At 36.7% G+C, this 15232-nt stretch overlaps 1 protein-coding gene across 1 annotated transcript; it reads right to left on the bottom strand.

Annotated features, from left to right (window-relative positions):
- Window positions 1–585: 585 nt before the first annotated feature.
- On the bottom strand, window positions 586–3751 carry GP9 (glycoprotein IX platelet). Its single transcript, XM_062585740.1, has 2 exons — window positions 3678–3751; window positions 586–1822 (listed from the first exon to the last, which is right to left on the bottom strand). Exon 2 carries the CDS (start codon window positions 1813–1815, stop codon window positions 1189–1191), a length of 627 nt encoding a protein of 208 aa, XP_062441724.1. The 5' UTR covers window positions 1816–1822; window positions 3678–3751; the 3' UTR covers window positions 586–1188.
- Between the last annotated feature and the right edge of the window lie 11481 nt (window positions 3752–15232).

Genomic DNA, 15232 nt, shown 5'->3' with positions numbered 1-15232 from the left:
GGGTCTCACTCATGTGAGAAGGTGCTAGGCCTTCCTAAAAGGGCCAGGCAATATTTAGTGTCTTCAGCATGTGACTTCCAATACCTAGCTCAGATTTTGAGCTGTGAGGAGCAAGATGTGACTTACAACTGTTGGCAGTTCAGTTTAATCTTAGAAGTTCTTCAGAGATCTTCCATAGCCTGGAAATACAGCCTAGCTTCACAGACCAGACAGGGACACAGCAAAAATTCTTGTGCTTGGAGTCATTACAAATAATTATGTTAGGGGAAAAAATGACAAGCCTGAGTCACCACAACAGTTTTTCTGTGAGGCTGGGGTACAGGAGGAGACAGGGAAGAGAGAAAGACACCTCCTTTAATGCTGCTGCATAATGTCAAGTGTATTGAGTGTCACTAATAGACCTAGAAGACAAGCTCTGGGAATTTCTTTGGATGTTTATCAGAATTCTGTGGAGCTATGAAAGAGATTAGATTTGGGCAAGTATGAATGTTCAATAAGCACTCTTTATTTTAATTTCACATAGAATGCTTTTTATTTGTTCATTTTCTATGAAATTCAACAATATTTAAAATTACTTTATCAGATATATTCTCATTACCAGTCAGTCTGTAAACATATTCATTAAGGGATACATTCAGTGGCTAGCTTGTATAATCATAGTGGTTCTGCTGCGAGGGAACTCTGGAACCTGAAGTTCAGGCATTGAACTCCATCATGAAGAGATAGTTGAGTTTGCACGAAAGAGTGGGTCTACTGAGGCGATTGGACACTGTGTGGGAATACCCAGTTACAAGCTTGCACAGGTTCAGAATGAGAAATGAATTGCTAAAATAGTACAATCAGTATTCATATCCGTATATTGAAAAGAGGTAATTGCTTGGCATGTAAATCTTCTTGCTAAAAGAGATAAGAATTCAAAGGAAAAATGCTAAATTAAGTGATTTAAAAATATTTAGGAACTATTTACCAGATGACTAGGTAGTGGCAAATTGAAATTTGCCAGTGAATACATCACCAGGTTGATTTTGGAAATGAAATAAAATCAAACTTGCCTATCTAGGGACTCAGACATTGTGGCTGGAGATCTGTTTGTATCATGTTACCATTAAAACCAGTATTGCCAGTGCAAGTACTATTTTGTGGTAGGGTAAGTTGATGTTTCTGGTGAAGCTAATGGTAGAGAACAGCTCACTGTAACTTACGGTTTTTGAAGCTATGCTTCTGCAACAGTGGGCCACTGAAATCATATTGACTTATATTTATTTGGTAGACCAACTTTTTTGAGAATTTCAGAACCCATGCTACTAAAATAAGTGTAATTACTCCTATAACAATTAAAATGAGGTCTCGCCAAAAGAACTCAAGACTTTTGATTGGGAGAAACCTCTTGCAGATGCCCAGTTCGTTCCCAGTCAGCTGCTTTAAGGGCTTCATCCAAATGGGAGCTGGGGTCGCACATCTGACGTTTGCAAGAGAGGATTCAGAGATATCTTCTAACCAGAATTTTAAATAAAGAATGTGACAGTCACAGTTCCAAGGATTGTCAAATACTTTCACCTCCTCCAGGCTGAGTAGGCTGTCCAAGGCCCCAGGAAGAACTGTGGTCAGGCTGTTATTCTGTAGATAAAGCTTCTTGGTGTTAACAGGCAAGGCAGGCACTTCCTTCAGCTTCCTTGAACTGCAGTCTATCTGCAAACCCTTCATTTCTCCCAGTGACTTACAACTGCAGGAAGGAGGACAGACTTCAGTCTGGGTCATGTGGAACAGCAATAATATGGCAAATCCTGCAACAGTGGTGAATTCCACCTTGCTCATGCTTCAGCTACCCAGAAAATAAGAATAATAATCTGATAAGCATGATTCATTAATTAACATGTTTCTAAATGCAGAACTGGAATACAACAGTATTTCTTTCTCAGGATTACCAGGAAGACTTAATGTTTTGGAAGACAGTCATTAGCTTCCTGTAACATTTCCCACAGAGCTATTCTTGAAATCAAGTATTATAAGTGCAACTGGGAAAAAGCACAGTGATTCCATTTGCCTCTAATTTATTACTATTCCTACATCATTGTACAAAATGTAGCATTGCCTAAAGTTCTGGAAAACAGTGTCACAAGGAGATGATGGTAAAAATTAGGTTATTTTTAGGCAAAGATTTTGATTCAGTTTCTAGATCTTTGTAGAGCTAGTGTTAAAACTGCGTATTGAAGTCAGACTTTGCAAATGAGCTTAAAAGACTGAATAATTCTAAGCTTTTAAAAATATCCTTCTCCGTGGGAATGTTAAGATTCTAAGCAGCAAGTAGAAAGTTTCATGTAGTAAACAGTTCTTTTTTCTGCCTTGTAACTTAATGCATCTCTGAGAAGATACAGTTTAAAATTTGAATGAATGAAGTGTTGAAAATTTTGCATATCTATGCTCTGATACTGCTTGTCTTCTAGGGATTACATAACCATGCTTTGGGCTGGCAAGTAATCATCCTTTTTACTATGTCACTCCCAGTTCTGTAGAGTGGCTCCCCTAGACGCCCATCCTATCCTCCTCTATTTTGCAGTTTAAAACATCTAAAAATACTCTCTACATATATTTCCTACTTCTCTGCATATAGTAATATTGGCTAGCCTTGTGATCAAATTGGAATTTGAAATATAAATTCCCTTGCTCAGGTTGGAGAATATTTTGAAACAATCTCTTTTTGACTTCCATACAGCTCATAATTAAAATGTATTTTCTTCCTTTTTTTTCCAATTCATTTGCAGTAAGTAATTATTGAGGCAAAAATACCTGTGTATTGCCCTAGGTGCTACTTGGAGAATGGCAGATGCTGTAAAAAGTGCCAGGTTTTTATATCACTGAACACTTAAGCTTTGGAACAGAAAAATGCAAAAAGCTATGTTGTATAGTTTTGTTTGCAGGCAAACATAAGATGCACATTGGGAGTGTGGTTTAAAATTAGACTGGACAGAGCATGAGAAATAGCAGGCAGATAGAGCACTCCTATTAACATCAGCAAACATAGAGTAAAAGAGACTTTTACATACATAAGGCAGTAAAGAACTTACATTTTACATATGTAGAATGGAATTTTGAAAAAAAAAATCTTAAAAATAATGTTTTTGAATGTGGAAAGATTCTAGAACTCAAAAACAAAAGTATTCTCTTTTATAAACTTAAGATGAGACTGTATTTTTTTCTCCAAGAAATCTGATTTAATAAAGACTAAAATTGCATGTGTGGGGAATCGCAATGGATTAATTTTGCTTCAATCTTTTTTTTCTTCAATTTAATTACAAGGATTGTATAATTAGCATCTCAAAGTTAGACAGCTTTAGATTTTTAATCTAAATACTACTTTCTGATATTTCAGGTGGGGTTAGTGCAGAGAAGCAGAAATATTAATCTTAACCATTTCTTATGTCTTTGCTAGCAAATAATATATCTTTGGTCTGAATCTAGACCCTCATCTGTTATTTTTTAAGAAATCTATTTTTTTAAGGCAGACAAATCTTAAAATAACAGACTGTCATCTGACTATAAAAAGCTAAGCAGTATCTATTAAAAAGGTAATCTCTTGTGATTTAATATATAAACACTAAGAAATTCCAAATCAAATAGAAATAAGACCTGTAACAAAGATATAAAAAGAACTGTTGAGCTGTCTGACTGACACTTACCCTTATTTTTTCCCTCCAATTCCTTCCCTCTGCTTGGTGAAGTGTTGGAGCACATACAGCACCTGAAGCTGATTCTTAAAAGAGTCAGTAAGGAAATGGGTTAAAGAAGACGTTTCCTATACATAATAGGAAACCATTCCCATTGGAAGATGCATCATGTCAAATGGTGACATGTGCCATGTCATAGAGTACTTGGGGGTTTTCTATATTTTCTGCAAACATAAAGAAATGCTTTTGAATTTTTATTTATTACTAATATTTTTCCATTAAACCTGGCAGTTTCTTGAAACTCTGAAATTACTCATCTGAAATCTGACAAAATTTCTTCCTTAGCTGTTGTAATCTACAGGTATAAAAGTTAGCTTGTGCTTCAGTTACCTGCAAGCCCAAGCAAGATACGAGGGAGCTAAAGCTAGCGCATAAAATAGGTTTCTTTGTTTTGTTTTTGTCAGTCAAATGTGTTTGATATCTGTCTTTCCACTGAACAAGTAAAATTTGTTAAAACACACTCTAGCATCAAAATAACCTAGTCAAGTGAGAGCATTAGAGAACTGAGATGTATTAATGACATTGTGTTGAAATGGTAGTGAAAGCTCATCCAGAACACAGTATGTAATTCTGACCACCCATGTTCAAGAAAGATTAAGCCAAACTGGAATAAGTGAAACAAAGCTTTCCATGGTAATTAGGGATTTGGAGAACCTATTTTATGAGAGGAGACTATCAGAGATCTGTATACCGATACAGATCAGTGTAGAGCAGCACAGAAATACCTGAGCATCGAACAACTCAAGCAGGCAGGTACACCTGACACAGTGCTGGAGGTGAGAAGGGCACGTGCTTATGCATCAGTGGATCAATTCCTGTTTTGGTTCTGATATTTTGTGGAATCTTTTCTTTGTAATGTCCTAGTTTGGACTGGTGCTGAGAAATGAGTTAAAAAATACAGAAGAGGCAAGGCTCATGCTCATGGTTTATATAGCTCTCTTTTATTAGCACAGCCTGGAGGATGGGGATGTCCTTGGTCCATATATAGCCTGCCTCCCCAGTCATTTGACAGTGGTATGTAGCTCAAAAGTCTTACGATTCTGCAAATCTTTTCACTCTGAAGTTACTGGAGAATGTAGATTGCTGAATAATAATGACGTAACATCTTAAAACACAACACAGTTGTTTGGAGGGAATGCAAGTAATTCGGGATCATACAAGTGCATAATCTGTTCATCTACATAAAGAATGCTTGTGTATGTTGGTCATTGGACATTCATAGAAAGATCTGTAGGTGAGATTGTGATTGTAGATGTGTGTAGATCCTTTTTTTACTCTTCTAATAGCATATGTATTTTTTTGGAGGTGAAACACCTCACTAGACCATGAATTTAATAAATGTCTGTCTTACCCCGTACTTGTTTCCTTTATCACACAGTCTATGATGTGTATCTTAAGGAATGCTGCTACATGAACTAAAAAGTTTGCTGTTACATACTTAAAACAAATGGTGCATCCTCTTACATTGAAAGGGATGCAAAATATTTGGAATCCTCTGGAATCCATGCTCAGATTCTATGCTATTCTGTGCAGATCATTTTTTTGTAAGCAGTCCTACATTCCTCCAGCTGCTGTGCTCCACATCGCTGCAGAAATGGCTGATTACCTTGAGCCCCTGAGTCTGTTAGATTTGGTGAGGACTGTGGGCTAGTTTCTGCAGCTCTGAATGCCATAAACGTATCCAGTGACACACTAGGCTTTTGCATTTATAATTTTAGGGTTATAGTTAATTTCTTGTAGGCCAAGTGAGAATTTGGCTTTTAAGAGGATTTAACAAAAGCCAGTTTAAACAAATTGTTATTCTCTGCAGGTGCTTGTTTTATACAGAGTTTGAACTTTTTCTGAAAGAAAAAGGCTCTGTCAAGCTTCTTAGCTTTGAGGTATTTCTGACATCCTTGTTTCCCAAACAAAACCTCTGTTACTACCTTGCTTCCTGCAATGACACTTAAAAACTCTGGATGATATACTTTTTTTTTTTTTTTTTTTTTTTTTTTTTGGCAGTCTTGATTTTTCTAGTAGAGTACATAGCTGCTGCTGCTTCTGATTGCTTAATTAGGAAAAAAAAAGAAGAAGAGAACAGGCAAAGAGGTAATAACTCACTATCCTTGCAATTAAGAAAAAAAAGTTGCAAGTTAAAGCTAAATGTGCTCATAAAATGCATGAACTGCCTAGATGACACTCAGGGAGAATATGCCCTTTTTTATATATAGAAAGTTTTAATGAATTATAGTAATTCATTCCTGTCAATGACATACTCTTGACCTATCAAGACAGAGGTCTTCTCCAGAACCATTTCATTTTCCTGTGCTGAAAGAGCTTGCCACAATCTTGCCAATTTTTGTCAATAGATGGCAAAAGTGTTTTTTGTTTATGTTCTATCGTCTGGATTAAATCTGTCCTTTCATACTTTCAAATGAGTTGGTGACAACAAATCTAACCAAAACATTTCTTTATAATTGGATGTGAGTCACTGGAAATTCATGAATTATGCAAATATGTGAATAAACAGAAAAGAAACAAAAAAAGAAGATAGATCATGAAATCCATTCACACATCAAGGAATATTGCCTGCAGAAAAGAATTACAGAAGTTCTATGGCTTCTCTCACATTAGGAGTTATTATAGCCCCCAGGACCAAAATATTCCTGCTCTCTACTGCACCCTAGAGAGCTAGCCTATTAAAGCTTCCTTGATATTTAGACATAAGAGGACACTGAAGTTCATCCTGTGGTATTCTACTTATTGTACTGTTGTTTTCTAGTCTATATTTACTGTGGTTTGCCAGATTTAATTTTTTTCATGTGCTAAACCAAATTTTGATTTGATTCCACTTCCCTCGGAAGATTTCTACACAGGCAGATAACTCTTCTGATGTAGGAAATTCTTCTCCTAAATTGTCCTAGATGCATTTTATCAAATAATTCTTTCTTGTCCTGCTCATTCTGATAAAGAATCTCTCTCCTTGCTCTTTTCACTGTAAGGTAGTTACTGCATTGTTCTCAGCTATTACTTATCTTTCCACTAGGTGTCATTCAAGTAGTTTTTCCTGTTAAATGTTGAGCATACAGTATCTGTATCAACCTTCATATGTAACTTATAAATTCGAACTAATTGAAAGATCGAAATATTCTTTTAGAGTGTTACTTTTTTACAGCTTCCAAGATAAAATACAAAAGATATACAAAATGTGGGTATTAAGTAATTTATATAAATCAGATAGCTGATCACATTCTTACTTTATGAAAGTCTCAGGGCCTTGAGCTTCTTAATGAAAATAAATACTCATAGAGGATTTGGATTCAGACTGTCCTCAGGAGAGTATTACTATCATTTATACTATGTTGTAACAATGATAGTGTACCTGGGAAAGGTTGTGGAGAAAGAACCTCTAAGGGTCTCATCTTTGAAAGACATGCCATAAAGGCGGTATTTCCCACTGTAAAGCAGCTAGGCAGTTCTCTGCAATCTCAGTTCAGATCAACTCTCAACATTTTCCTGGAAACCCGGTAATCCTGCCAGCAGTCATTATATTCAATGTTCATGTGTTTCACTAGCTGAATGCCATGTTGCCACCTTGACTGGAGATGCTGGGTTGGTGAAATAGGGTCAACTGTGCTCCACCTTACTTGCATTGTTGAATTAAATATTTTGCTCTCATTAAAACCAGTTAGCTTCTAGCTCTTTATCCACAGTTAATGTTATTCGAAATACAAATACAGTGTTTCGGTCAAACTATTACAACACAAGGCTGCATCTATGTCAGCATTTTAGTAAGCATCATAATTTAATTACGATCATGGTTGAGCTTTTGGAGCACATCTCATGGTCTTCCCTGTTTACCATGGATGCTTTTTGGATGAAACTAAACCATAATGTTCACTCCAAAAGTGCATCTGACTTCTTGCCCCATTAGCAAAAAACCTGGTATTTTGTGCTTAAAGAATTAGAAGCGTAAAGACAGGGAATTGAACTTCACTGTCACATGGAACATGTGTTCTTGGAAAGATCAATTAGAAATTAATTACCGCCTGATGTAAAACACTATATTGGAAAAGTCAGAGTGATGAGTTTTCCATATTAATTCATTGTAGAATTTAAGTTGCTGTGATTGGTTTTTATATTGCCCTTTATAAAGCTATGACTTCATGTTTTTTGAAATAAATAATAAACTCTGGATACATCTTCAGTGATGAGTTTGTTTTCCAGATGTGAAGAGTTTCAATCTAATTACTTCTTCCACATGGATGCTGTATTTACATACTTTGTTGCTAAAATTTGCAAGTGTGCCCTATTCTTCTTCGTGCCACAGTGAACTGTGGAAGATTCTGTCTAGCCTTCTGGTCTCACAGGGAGAACCACAGAAACTCACTGCAGAGCTAATACAATTCTGCTGACTTCAAGCTACATCTGTACTGCTGAGTGGATGGATTGTCAGGAATGCACACTCCAGTTAACCCAGGTAGAAGACGTTGCAAAAATCACAGTTTTCACGTGGCTGGTAAGATAGTTGTGAACAATGATCTCAAAAAGTGTCTGTGTGGCACAGTCTGGGAATTTATACCCCATATAGTCTGATATCTCCAATCTCAGGGAAGAGAGGAAATCAGATTTTTTTTCCTACAGGAGTGTCTTTATGTTTGCATTAGAGAACTGAGTTTAAATTTTAAATACCTGTTCTCTATAACACGTGTTGTTAAAGAACTCTGTATTGGCTCAGAACTGTTTTCAGTTTTTGCGTGCTTTAAATACAACGTCATGAAATTATCTTTGTACAGTTTAATTATCTTTCCATTCACGGGGAACCATACACATATGCACACACAATGTTGAAAGTGCTGAGAGCGTTCACTGTCAATTCCAGGAATATTCACAGCTCTTTTTTAAATGAGATTGGGATATGTTGGGTATAATTATTGTAGTTTGCTTTAATATGTTAGGTAACATGATTTTGTTGATTCCAATTTTCCACAGTTCTTGAATAACATCCCAAAATGACATGATTTGCAATTTAAAGCAGTATGTTGGTTCTTATTTTAAACTTTTTTTATGAGCTTGATGTTTTGAGCCATTAAAGTTCGTATTTTGTGAGTTCTGCTCATAGACATTTGGACTAGAAATATTATTAATGAAAACTGAGATTCACCTCTGATCACATGACTCCAAGTGTTAGATTCTGAAGGAAGACTTTTATGGAGTGAGACTTGTGAGAAAATCACAAGAGCTGAAAATGCTGCTGCCCTAATCCTCTTATTTCCTGTCACTGAATCCTAATGTACTAATAATATGGAGAGTCAGTATTATCAAACTGGCAGATTAATTAATGATACAGTCCTAATACTACTTTGCATATAGCAAGGCATAAGTAAGCAGTGTTACTCTGAGCATCATTAAAAGATGTTGCAGATCTCTTCCTGCATAATCTGACTCCTTCTTTGCCCTCTTTTGCTCCTTCTTGCTCAGTGTTGATGATTATACTTTAGTGAAACTTCCTATATTTAATAGAGCTGGTTGGAGGTTAATTCATTTCCACATTAGTTTTGATGAATCTTGCTAGTTTGATGCTGTCCTGCAATGATATTTGCTGTGTCATTCTCTCTGCATGGACAGACGCAGAACACCCACCAGTAATATCAGCCTCTAATGGGAAAAAAACAGGAGCTTGGCACTAGAGAAAGCTGGCTGTCTCCCTTGGTCAGCAGCTCGCCCTGAGTACGCTGCTGAGATCACTGGGCACTGCCTTCCCACCCTGGCTGGCTGCCTTCTGCAGGTCTAGCTGCAGCAGCTTCATTTGCACCAGCTGAAGAACATTGTTCAGGTTTTATATCTACAGAAAATCCATCTACTTTTTATTTCCCTTTTATTCTTTTAAAATCAGGAATCTTCCATGAGTTTTTCTTAAATACTGATTTTGGAGGTTTCAAATAAAAGAATGAAGAAAGAAAAACACATGGGCTTTCTCTACCTTTTTGCCTTTTTCTCTTCCCTTTTCTCTTCCTAGGCCTTTTCCCTTTTTGGTGAATGGGTGAAAAGGCTGTATTCCCTGTGGGATAAGAAAAACGTGAATCTGCTAATCTCCAGAGTTCCAAAATTGCCTTTTTTTTTTTTTTTTTCCCTGCCAGGTCAAGCAGGGTCATCAAAACCCTGTGTTAGAAAGTACTTGTTCAAGAAGCTTCTTATGTTGGCTGTGATGAATGGTGGGAATAAAAGAGCATACAGAGCAGTCAGCAATTTCACTCAGGGCAGAGTTCCTAGCAGATATAAATTGAACGTCTGAGAGAGGAAGCACTGACACCAATTCTTGGTTCAGTGAGGACTGAGATTTTCTCAGCCTTGAGGATACTTGGTATAACTAATAAACAGTGCAGATGTCACCTTATTTTTAGGCTTTTAGTTATTTCTAAGGAAGTCTGTAAACTGAAATTCAGTAGCTGCCTTTTTGCTCAGTCAGCACATAAACTGATGTCTTGAAGGGGTTGAAACCATCTCTGACTCTGAACAAATGTTCTTGAGATTCATTTTTGACAGGTTTTAAAGGTCTCACTGGGGTGTTGGCATGGTGTGAATTTTCATAAGTTTAGGGTTGCTAACAACATTTTTCATTTACATGAAAAAGCCCCAAGAGTGGAATGCTTTCAAAAATAAGCACTGAATGAAAAGTCTGAATTCTTCTTCAAACAGTATAAAAATAGCATCAAGGACATTGCACAACCACTGCAGCAGATCAGATGAGTGTGTAAAACTGCCGGCATGATCTGACTGAGGCAAAGGCTTATGTTGTTGTCTTTGGGAATGTAAGAAGGGAGAACTCACAGATAAATAGCTGACATTACATTCCTTACAACTTTGAAAGACAATTAGCTGTGTAGATATAGTATGATGTTCAACACATGCCAGAAGCCAAGGAGTCATTCAAACTCCATTTAAGGCCTTAAGTGATTTTAAATGTGTTGAAAATAAACTCAAAAAAAAAAAAAAAAAAAAAAAAAATCTCCTCTAGAAGTGTAGTGTGGGTGCATACTACATGGGTCTTGCTTGCTCCTGGCCCTGCTCAGAAACAGATACTCCTGATGAACTCCATATGTGGAAACATGTTACAATAACAGTATGTTTCCTCTGCATTAAGCCAAACATATTTGATAAAGCTGAACAAGAAAAAGGCATCTTTTTCCAAAATAATATCTACACCTGGGAGTAGTTTCATCGTATGAATCAGCAAGTTATCTTTGGTTAACAGGGGAGAGAAAGAAAGGCAAAGAGCTTGTATTTCTAAAGTGATTCTTTCTGAGAGCCTTTCTTTCTGGCTACTCCAGCTTTTCAATTCAGTACTTTGCTGTTATTAGAATAGATGTATGTTTTACACCACCTAATTTTTCCCTTTCATCCTGCCATCTGTTCAACCTATCATTATTTTCAGTTGAGACATATGCGGTATGCAAATTTGTCTCGCAGGCCTTGTGCTGTTGGGAGAGGACACACAGTTTGCATTGATTAATGACCTGGTTCAGCACTGCTTTTGTTAGGACAGGCAGTTTGTCAGTATCTAGTTTCATTCTTTTAGGCATTCATTCTGGGGTATGTGTGTGTGTGCGTGTATGCATGTGTATAAGTTGTCCAGAAAACTCAGTCAAAATTTAGAACCCTGTTAACGTCTCTTTGTAGCAGTACACTATAAGAACACAGCTAAATCTTACTCACCGAAGATGCACTGAACATACTGCTGTATGTGAACCCCAGTGTATCACAGCTTTAGATTTGGTATATTGTATGTGGTAGTTTGCCTTAAAAACTTCTACTTGGCCAGACTTTAAGCTAAAAAAGCCATCTGTTGTTATTTTCACATTAAAGTTAAGTGGGCAAAATAAACATGCTATTGAGTGAGCTCTCTCTAATACAACTTTAACAGTATAAACTATATTCATGTTTGAGAACTTTTTAAATAGAAGCCAAAGATTGACTCTCATCTTTGAAATATTCCTATTTTTGCAAAATTTAGCTAACCCAAGCTGAGGCAGTTTACTCTGCAGAGTAAGGCAATGATAGGGACTAAAAGACGTAATTAATAATACAGATTACTGGAGCTGCTAGAGTCTCTAAATGTATTGTCTAAATTGATTTGGTGAAAGTTGGCTTTTGCTGACAAAATTGCACAGAGGGGCAACTGCGGAGGAGTTGTGGGAACTAATCTTCAGAGTAGCTAATAATGATGATGATGATGCCAAATCTTGGAATTGCTTTAAATAAAGAGGCAGGAAAGAAGGAATTCTCTATAATGTTTTAGAGCCTGTATTCTGTTTCTCTCCTCACGTGGAATGGGTTTATTGGCTTAGCTAGTACTAGCACTTGAATGACCTGATAGCTGTAATACCTTGAAGAACTGGTGAAACTAACAGAACACGTCCTGTCTGCTTCCTGTAGGAAAATAAAATCAGATAATGGCAGATGAGTGTTTGTTCTTTTCTACAACCTTTGGATTTCTAGATTATTATTTGTAATATGCTTCAACAAAGAGGTACTTTTATTGGCATTAATACGCTGACATTCTCCTCCTCAAGAAAGGAATTCAGAAGACTTTTTTTCAAATAAACTACTTGTTTTCATACCACCATTTTTCATAGATAAAGTGAAAAATTGCTAACAATATTCGTAATTTTTAGGAACTGCTAAATGACCACACTGAAATCAAGGCCTTCTTAAGCTGTCTCTGGATAAGTATGTAATGCTAGTTACTACATAATATTAATTGCATTTCCTTTGGTTAGAAAGACAAGCTAAAGATGTTAGTTCACTTTTACTAGTCCTGTGAAAAAAATCTTAGGTTGATTTTAAATTAGGGCTGTCTTACTCTTTTCCTGTATGGTAACACATCAGACAATGTACAACTTTATTAGATCTTTTATATTGAAGTTTATAAGTTCATTAAATGAGCTGATGGTGTATATTCTTACAGGGAGATGAAAGTACAAAGGCTGCATTTAAATTACGGTGACTTACCAAAGGAAAATACTAACAACAATAACCTCTTTTGAAGATTGCTTGCAGCACTTACTGTGTTTCGGTATGTTTAGTGGATTCTTGATAAGAAGAGAAATATACAAATACTATCTAAATAAATTACATTTCTATTTGACTAGCTATTTTCACGAGCATTTACCCTGGCTTAACACTTGTGCATACCCCGACAGCCATAGGCAAGAGGAAACATTTGCCTGGCAAGTGTTAAGTAAGTGAAAGTTTAAAGTACTCAAAATATTTGAAATAACGGAAAGGTGATTTTAAGGATCTGAAAGAGTGTACATCAGAAAAATTGACTTGTATGTGGGGGAAAAAAATCTTTTTGCAGAAAGTATTCCTGAGGTTTACAATAATTTGTATATGCGTAAAGACCCTTTAACAGTACATTTACAAAATATGATGGGCACTCCTGCACACAGTTTGTTTGGTAGATATAAAGCTTTTCATTCTACTTTGATATATGTCTCTTTTTAGTAGGTTATTTATATGTTATTACAAATAAGTTATCCTTCAGAATTCAAGAATGCCAGTAACTATCATTGCTAGTATTCTGTGAGTCAAATATACTCAAATTTTTCTGAAGAGTTAGTGTAGCTAGATTTCTAAAAGTAAATGTAATGCTAATGAAGGAGCAGGATACACAAAGTAGATAAAATACAGGTCTCATCAAAGTAGCTTTTTCCATTCTTCCCCTTCAGCTTTCCCAGCTCTGCCCTGAAAGATCCCCCACACCGCAGGATGAAAGGGGAGTGCGCTCTTCATTACCAAAGAATAGCTACAATGAACACAAGGAAACAACAGTGACTGGTAGTGTTTTTTGTGACAGAGGAAACTCATTTCAGATTAGGTCTTTTCTGTGATAGCAGCTTGCATTGTTCCTATTTAAGATCTAATTTTAAACCACTATAATTAAACCAATGCAAAAGTCTGAATAGTATTTCTTGTTCTGGGGACAAGAAGGGAAGATTGAGTGCAAATTGCTTATCTCAGATCTGTCTAAGATGCATCTAAACCAGCTCAAACAACTCTTATGCCTTATTCAAAATGCAGATCTGAACTAGTTTAACCCAAGAGATACACATAAATCAATAAAGTGAATACTCCATTGGTTAGGGCTTTCATCAAAGATATGGGAGAACTAGGTTTAATTCCTTGTATAAGATGCAATTATTTATGCGAAATGGAGCAGCTCCAATATGAGAGATTCAGTAAGAACCCAGCAGGTCAGTAGTGCAGCAGAGAGAGAATTCATTGTGATAGGGGAGACCAAAGTTAAGTCCCTACTCTATTATATTCAATCTTCCACCTCCTGGGGGAGTACCATATCTGCTAGACTGTTGATTGTACTTCAGTTGTGAAGCAACTTGTATCACCGCAGGACGTTTCAATTTAAATGCACTTTTTCTGACCAAAGTTCCCACTGGAAAATTCCTGGTCTGTTCTGTTTGAAAAGTTTGTCCTTCTTCTGGTTGCATGGAGGGAGTGATCCCCTTTTCACTCTGCCATCCTGAGGACTTCCACTTAATGGGTCCTTGGGTCCTTGTCACACTCCGAAAGGAAGGGCTGTTAAATTCAGTGTCTTGACCAAACTCGTCAATGGTATTCTTTTTATTTTAATATGCTATATAGTTTCAAGAGTGTATGATAGTCTCTATTTCTCCTCTCAAATTATTATGTAGCATTACTGTTAATTAGCTACTCGTTTTTACCTTAAAAATGGGTAAACAGTGCTTACTGTTATTCTTCCCCTATCTCTCAGAAATACTGTTAGGCTTAATTATTTGTAAGACCTTTTGAGATCCTTTTGTTGCTGGCCAAGGTGCTGCAAAATTGCCAAGTGCTTTTATTTTATGCTATTTGGCCCATTATGTTTCTCTTTTACTTACCTACAATATATGAAGTTGTTTAAAGGTCGCTCTGCTGGAATCGTTCTTTGCCACTGCATACAGCGCATTGATTTTCCACATTCTGAGACTCCCTCCGCCTGCTGTGAGTTCTCAATTTCCATAGCGATGTGCTTAGCAATTGTTACCATGTGCAGGACTAATTTCACATTCTAGGTAGGGCGCGTTCAGTTTCCAGCCTCAATTTTTTTATAGTGTCAGGTCTATTCAAATTGTCAGGTCCATTATTTTCTGTTCTATTGTCTGATAATGTGGGGGTTGTTTTTTGTTTTGTTGGAACTTTCTGAAAGGAAAATGGATTTCGTCTCCTGTTGTTCAAGATGGAGAATTTTTTTAACTGTAGACAAATGATGTTATTCTCACCCAAGCTGAGACAACTTAGGGTGTCCTAACTTCCCTCTGCCCTTAACTGGTTGGTGTCCTGAAAACCCCTGCATCGTGTTTGCAAACAACCTTGCTGCTGTTCTTGAGGCAGCTGGGACAGTCCCGTGTGCCTTGAGGATGCCAGTTAGATGGTGTGAGTACTGACAGACCTTGAATTCTTTGCTGTTGACCCCCAAGGTATTCGGAAGGATCAGTAAGTTCAGCAAC

Source organism: Rhea pennata, chromosome 12, assembly GCF_028389875.1.
Source record: "Rhea pennata isolate bPtePen1 chromosome 12, bPtePen1.pri, whole genome shotgun sequence".
Taxonomy (NCBI): domain Eukaryota; kingdom Metazoa; phylum Chordata; class Aves; order Rheiformes; family Rheidae; genus Rhea; species Rhea pennata.
Note: the sequence above shows the minus strand (reverse complement) of the source record. Positions and strands in the feature narration are given on the sequence as shown.